A 7239-nucleotide genomic window follows, 5' to 3' on the forward strand; every position below is an offset into this window, starting at 1 on the left:
AGAGTGAACACGGCCTTCACGGCGCTGCGCACGCTCATCCCCACCGAGCCGGTGGACCGCAAGCTATCCAAGATCGAGACGCTGCGCTTGGCGTCCAGCTACATCGCGCACCTGGCCAACGTGCTGCTGCTGGGCGACGCGGCCGACGACGGGCAGCCGTGCTTCCGAGCGGCGGGCACCGCCAAGAGCGCGGTCCCAGCCGCCCCCGACGGCGGCCGCCAGCCGCGTTCCATCTGCACCTTCTGCCTCAGCAACCAGCGCAAGGGGGTGAGTGCGCGCGGCGCTCCAGTACTGCGGCCGCAGGGTCAGGGAACGGGCCTCTTACGGAGCAAAAGAGGGGCCGAGACCCCAATGAAGAGAGGGGGAAGAGACGTGGAGTCGTCGGGGGTGCAGCCCTCCAGGCCCAGAGTTTGGTGTGGAACAGAACCGCTCACAATGTTCCCCAAACAAGGGGTGCAGGGAAGCCCAGAGCTCGGGCGTGATTTAGAGGATGGAGATTGCTCATCGAAGGACACCCCCTCCCACTAGGAGTGTGCTGGGAAGAGCGTGTGGGGAAATCATAACAAAGGCTGTCATTTATTGAGCTCTTCCTATGTATGGGCGCGCGTTCCTGGTTTTCTTTTTACCTTCACAAGAACCCCGTCAGGCAGGTAGTTCTGCCCGTTTTATCACTGGTGAGGACCTGGGGCTCAGAGGGGTGCCCATATTACACAGCTCGAAAGCCAGAATGCAGGCTCTGGGTTTGCTGGGTATGTGTTGCCCTGAGCTGCCCTTACCGTAAAATAATTGTCCCGTATCCTGAGACTGACCCAAGGGCAGGAGACTGAGAAGAAAAGGGGATGCACGCCCCCAGTCAAGAGCCTGAGGTGCCCAGCTGATGAGCGGTAGGTGTGAAGCAGGGGGTCTCTTGAGGATACCCAGCCCCCAAAGAGATGGAGTGCTGGGGAAGGGCACTGTTGAGTCAGCCGGCAGAGCTGGAGGTAAGCTTCTGTGGTCTGTCCTAAGTAAGGATGAGAACCGGGCTGGTAGGGGACGGACGGGGCTGAGTAGCAGCAGAGGTTGCTGGGGGGTGCTCCTGGTTGAAAGCTGGCCCTCCTGCACAGGCCCCAAGGAGCCTGCTTCATCCTCAGCCTTTCCCTTTTCTGGCCTGGGCTTTTCTTAGAATAAGGAGGCTTGGTCTTGTGACAGCTTTGGATTCTATCAGCTACTATTTACAGCTGGGGAAACTGAGGCTGAGAGAGTGCCTGACTGGTCCCTGTGGCCTTTTGGAAAATGAAAGAGTATGGGAGCACAGGGAACTCTGCTCAGTATTCTGTAATAACCTAAATGGGGAAAAGATTTGAAAAAGAATAGATACATGTATAGGTATAACTGAATCACTTTGCTGTACACCGGAAACTAACACAACATTGTTAATCAACTATGCTCCAGTATAAAATAAAAATCAAAAAAAAAAAAGTCATGGGGGATTGGAGTCATGCCTCTGGGTCCCCTAGTCTTTGGTTCTCACAACTTCCCCGGCTCCCCTCTTCACTCTGTTCTGGGGAAGCCTCTGTGTCCTGGCCTCAGACCACCCCCTTCTGGCCTCTCACCTGCCATTGCTGCCTCAGTTTCCCTAAGTCAGTCTTTTTCGGTTCCGATTTGAACTCTCTCCAGGGTCCCTGATCCTCCCAGCTGTGGGCCCTGGTCTGTGGGCCCTCGGCAATACTCCCTGACTGCTTTTCACCTATTCACTCAGTTCGGCAAACCTTAACTACCCGACAGCTGTTTTTTGTCGACTCTGAAAACATTCCCAGAGAAGCAGGTTGTGGATGCCCATCCACCACTGTCAGGAACTCCCAGTGCTGGGCCAGGGCAGGGCCTGGAGGTGAAAACAGCGATGTTGTGGTCTGATGGGGAGGTCTGATGTGCACAAAGGGACTGTCAGGGCCGGAGGAAGCCCCTGACCCAGTGGCTAAGTTCCTGACAGAGGCTTGGGGTTGGAAGCAGGCAGGTTGAGGCAGTAGGGGAAGATGTTCTAGGAGCAGGACACAGTGGGAGCTAGAGCCTAGAAAAGGAAAAGGGTAAACGTTGAAGGTGGCAACGCATAGAAGGAAGGTGAAGACTGGCCAGTGACATCAGTGTCAGCAGTCTTGATGAGCACTGATCTCTCGTGCTAAGTGCTCGCTACGTGTTACCTTTAAAACCCCCCAGCAGCTGGGGAAGGAGGTGCTCTGGTTATCCCCAACTGCTTAGAGATGCTGTCACTGGTTCAGAGACACGGCCCATGATGGAGTCAGGATTCGAACTCAGGCCTGCCCAACGGGGACGTGGGAAAGGTTCGTGTGGGAGGGCCCTCGGGGAGAGTGTGTGTCCATCAGGTGCCTGCCCCCCACAGCAGGTAGGCTGGGGGCTTCTCTGCTGGTCTCAGGCCTGTCCCACAGATCACAGGGCCTCGCCTGGGTCTGGCTGCTTCCCTGGGATCTGTCTACAGGACCTAGAACCCAGCCAAATTTGGCTGTGGAAGCCATGCTCTCAAGCACACAGGCTCCTCTGGGAATAAGCAAAAGGGGTGATCCTGGCTGGCTCTGGCCCGCAAAGACTTGAGGACTCGACTAGAAGAAAACTGGCTGTCTTGGGGAGCCTGTGGGAGCCTTCCTTCTCAGCTTTGGTGACCAGAGAGCTCCAAGGCCCCAGACCCTATCCCTTCACCCTGAGCCACCACCTCGTTCCCAGCTGGCTGGTCTGGGGTTGGGGTCACCATAGGAATAGCTCCCTGTAGCATTTTCCTGTTTAAGGAGGGGTTAGGTGTGGCCCTCTGTGGTAGAAATAGCAAGGGGAGGTTCTTGTCTCTGCCCTGTTTTCCCTTTTGTCACCTGGGGGTGGGGGTCAGCTCGGATCGTCTTGTACGGCCTTCCCCACTTGGCGTACCAGCTCAGGAGCAGAGGTGGCACAGAGGGCAGCGGGGCAAGGAGGTGCCATCACCAGATGATGCTGATGTTAATACTTGTGAACATTCATCGAACACTTAACTATATTCCTGACACTGTGCTAAGTAAGGGCTTTACCCGCGTTAACGTGTGCAATCCTCACGGTAGCTAACTTTACACATGGGGAAACCGAGGCCCAGTGAGCTGAAGTCACTTGCCTGAGGTCTGACAGGTAATCCAAGGCAGAGCAGGGGTTGAAGCCCAGATCTGTCTCACTCTAGCCACCTCCTAACCACAGTGCTTCCCAGAGCCCTTGGCGCTGAGGCACAAAGAGACAGAGAAGCTGGGGCCTAGTCAAGGCTTCTCCTAAATGCATTTGGCAGTTTACAAGCCTCCTTCACAGCTGCAGTTGCATTTCATTGCACCCTGGGGTGGCAAGTAGAATCATTTTGTCCCCATTTCATAGATGAAGACACTGAGGTTCAGGGAGCTGAACAGTCCCAGCATCCTCAGGGGACACAGGTCTCGCTATGACTGCCAGACCTGGGGTGGAGGTGGCTCTCCCTTACCCTGAGGACTTAGAGTGAAAAGGTGGGAGGCCGGTTTTCTGTCCTCCAACCTCAACACTACACCCCCCACCCCCATCCGCCCTTCTCAGCCACTCTTGCCAGAGTTTGTCTGAGAAGCCCAAGCCCCAGGCTCTGCTGGGACTGTGGCCTCAGCCCTCAAAATAGCCCTGCCTGTGAATGAACACACTGTCCCTGGGCCCGGAGAGCCTCAAGGGAGGCTGGGCTCGCATCTGGATGGATCTGCCCCAACCTGGGCCCAGGAGTGGAGCGGGGCAGCGGGCAGAGCTCCGAGATGGTCAGCTGTTTCTCTAGATGGCTGAGAAAAATGCCGGTCCCATTATCTCCTAGTCAGGCTCGGGGGTGAGCATTTACAGTGGGATTTCAGACACCACTGTGTCTTAGAAACGGGACAGACTGTTGGACAACATGGATTTTTCTAGCCCAGCCCTTTTTACCAACTGGCTGGGTGCCTCTGAGCCAGCCATGCAACGCTGGAGGCTGCAACAGAGGGGGTACGCTAAGGCCCGTGATCTCGCTGGCTAACAGTGAGGATGAAACCCACATGTCAGACCTCAGGACAGTGGGTAGAGACTGCCCCTGCAGCGCGAGGGGCAGGTGGCTTCCAGGGCAGCCACCATTACCCTGTCTTCCAGTGGACACCCTTATCCAAGCAGCGTTGGTTGGCAACTGCTCCACGCCAGTCCCTGGGCTGGAACTGGGACTACAGAGTGAAAGACTTTCCCCGACCACCCCCTTGAGCTCCCAGCCTGATGGGTGAACACAAGAGACACCCCATCTTCCCCTTCTGGGCTTTATCCTGGCCCCAGAAAGGCAAGCAGTGCTAGGAATTGCAGGAATAGAGAAATCTTCCTAGGATAGGACCAGAGAGCATATTCCTGGCAGAGGGAACACCCTGAATGAAGGCAGGGAGGCCGGAATTCCAGAATCTACTTTTGAGGTTGACGAGTAGGCCACTGGGTATACAGCCAGGCAGAGGGAGAACCACTGTGGGGTGTGTTCTGCCCTTGAGTGTAAAATACTATGATTTAAACTATATTGGATTTTTTTTTAAAGCAACAAATCACACGAGGAAGAAATGAAAAAAGTAAAAAAGTATATAGAGTTAAAAAAAAAAAAAAAAAAAAAGGCTTCCTCCCATCCTGTCTCCTCATCACATTCCTCTCCTCTGAGGAAACCCGTTAGTGATTTCCCGTGTGCCCTTCTCTCTGGACATCTCAGCACACAGGAACATGCACTCAGTCCTTGCTTTCGTCCTCAAACGATATTAGTCCATAAAGAGTCATCCCCTGTTAGTCCATATAGAGTTTCTTCTGCCTTCTGCAAGAGCTTGATTGTGTAGCTAACTGATTTTTTTTTTTTATCAAGTCCCCTATTGCTGGACACAGAGGTTAGTTCCAGTGTCCATGATGACCCAGCTGAACCCCCTAATACCTCTTTCTCTCTTCCTGCAGGGTAGCCGTCGTGACCTGGGGGGCAGCTGCTTGAAGGTGAGGGGGGTGGCCCCAGTTCGAGTGCCTCGGAGATGAGCCTGGACCCCTGTGTCATTTGTTCCAAGCAGGACCCTGAGAAGGAGGCCAGAGGCCAACCACTGGGCGAACAGGGGAAGACCCCAGGAGCTGAACCCAGGTCCCTTCTTTGTGTAGGGACCAGAGGACAATGGCCTGGGCCCATGACCCTATGAGCAGGCCCCCTGGGACATCTCCACCCCACCCTGGAGAGCCGTGAGGACCCATGCAGCCGGCCCGAGCCCTGGCTGGTCAGAGACAAGGCAGAACTTTTGGAAAAACAAAGACTGTTGTTGACAGAGGATGTGTGCGTGTCTGTGCATGAGTGTGGGTGTGTGTATGAGAGAGAGAGAATTGATGGGTTTAAAATAAAAGGTATTTTTAAGTAAAAAGTGTTCCCAGCTGAAGAAGGGAGGGGCCTGGGGACATCAGAGGTCAGAGGTGGCCCCTCTCCTGGACCTTGGAACAGACACAGGTGTCACAGGTGCCACCCTGTGCCCTGGAGGGGGTGGAGCTGGGGGAAGGCAGGGGACCCCCCTCTCTAGAAGTCGAGATAACCAATCTTTCCTCACTGTCTTCTTGAACAACTGTTGGGTGTCTGGTGTGGTTGGTAAAAAAAAAAAAAAAAATCTTCATTTTATTTATTTTTGCATAAGGAATATATTCATCCACACGGTTCAAAACTCAAAAGGTACAAGAGGGTATGTGGTGAAAAGTTTCCCTACCTCTTGTCCTCCGGCCACAGTTCTCCCGCCGCAGGTGGGCTCAGCCACTAGTTTTTTGGTGACATCCCTATTCCTTGTGAATAACCAAGCAGATACAGAAATATACATCTATGTTTTCTTCCACTCTTTACACAAACAGTAGCATAGTGTACCCACTTTCTGCTCCGTGCATTTTTTTTCCCTTAATCTAGCTTGGGTGTTATCCCAAGTCAGTACATAAAGGTAAAGGGTATCTTCATTCCTTCAGTAGCTGTTTATTCCATTTTGTGAACATACCATACTTTAACCCATCCCTTATCCACGTCTTTACAAACAGGGCCAGGTAGGCACGTGGTTTTTCACATGTGCAGATGCGTGTGTGCTGACGGGATACTTTTGCCCATGTTGGAGCTGAGAAGATTTAAAGAAACAATGACAGGGCTTCCCTGGTGGCACAGTGGTTAAGAATCCGCCTCCCAATACAGGGGACAGGGGTTCAAGCCCTGGTCCAGGAATATCCCACATGCTGCAGAGCAACTAAGCCCATGCACCACAAGTACTGAGCCTGCGCTCTAGAGCCCGAGAGCCACAACTACTGAAGCCTGTGAGCCCAGAGCCGGTGCTCCACAACAAGAGAAGCCACTGCAATGAGAAGCCCGCGCACCGCAACGAAGAGTAGCCCCTGCTCGCCGCAGCTAGCATAGCAATGAAGACCCAACGCAGCCAAAAATAAATAAATTAAAAAATTTAAAGAAACAATGACATCCAAAGGCACGTGGCTGGCACATGGCAGGGTGACAATGTGAGGTCTGTCCCCCTATAAAGCCCAAAGTGAGCTCCTTCCCTTGCCCTGGAGATGCCCCAGATCGGGTGCCAGCTCCTGTGACCCTGCTTATTCTCCCAGAAGCCCTGGGAGGTGGGGGCCGGTGTTTCCCCATCTCACAGATCTGTCCCTGTGGGGCCAGGATTGGAGAAGCTGTAGAGGCTGGAGGCAGGGGAGACAGGGAGAGGGGCCAGGAGAGGCGGCAGAGCCAGGCAGCCACCCTTTCCTCCAGGTACGTTCATATGCCTATTTTTTAATCTTTTTTTTTTAACACTTATTTAGTGTTTACCAGTTGAAGCCTGACTCTACATTCCATGATTGTATCCACTCTGCTCTGTCACCCCCTGTATTTGACCCTCAGACAGAACCTGAAGTGGGGCTGCCCATTTTGCAGATCAACAAACAATCCCCCTTCGGGAGCTAATTAGGAAAGCACAGTGTACCCCCTGCACCTACCCAGCTCCAGGGCCAGGCAGCCCCTGGCAAAGCCACGGGAAAAGGACTGTGACCTTGTCAATGGCAGGAAACCTGGAAGTGGGGACACAGCAGACACTTGGGTGCTCTGGGCTGGAGGCCCACTTCCGCCACCAGATTAGCTGGACGACCCCGGAGAAGTTGCTTGACCCCTCTGGCCCTCCCTGGACTAATCCCTAATCAGCAAGAACAGTTGGGACAAAAAAATAATTATTTGTTTTGCCTTAAGTCGTT

The 7239-nt window shown here is 53.7% G+C and overlaps 1 protein-coding gene across 1 annotated transcript in view; it reads left to right on the top strand.

The window, feature by feature from the left end:
* TCF15 (transcription factor 15) overlaps positions 1-5396 on the top strand; it is a 41904-nt gene extending 36508 nt beyond the window's left edge. Inside the window, exons 2-3 of the mRNA XM_024743051.1 lie at positions 3-267; positions 4951-5396. Coding sequence (XP_024598819.1) covers positions 3-267; positions 4951-5025 — 340 coding nt within the window. The 3' untranslated portion in view covers positions 5026-5396. The remainder of the gene's footprint in view (positions 1-2; positions 268-4950) is intronic.
* Positions 5397-7239: the final 1843 nt, after the last annotated feature.

The sequence above is a fragment of the Neophocaena asiaeorientalis genome, unplaced genomic scaffold, assembly GCF_003031525.2.
Source record: "Neophocaena asiaeorientalis asiaeorientalis breed wild unplaced genomic scaffold, Neophocaena_asiaeorientalis_V1.1 scaffold82, whole genome shotgun sequence".
NCBI classification, from domain to species: Eukaryota; Metazoa; Chordata; class Mammalia; order Artiodactyla; family Phocoenidae; genus Neophocaena; species Neophocaena asiaeorientalis.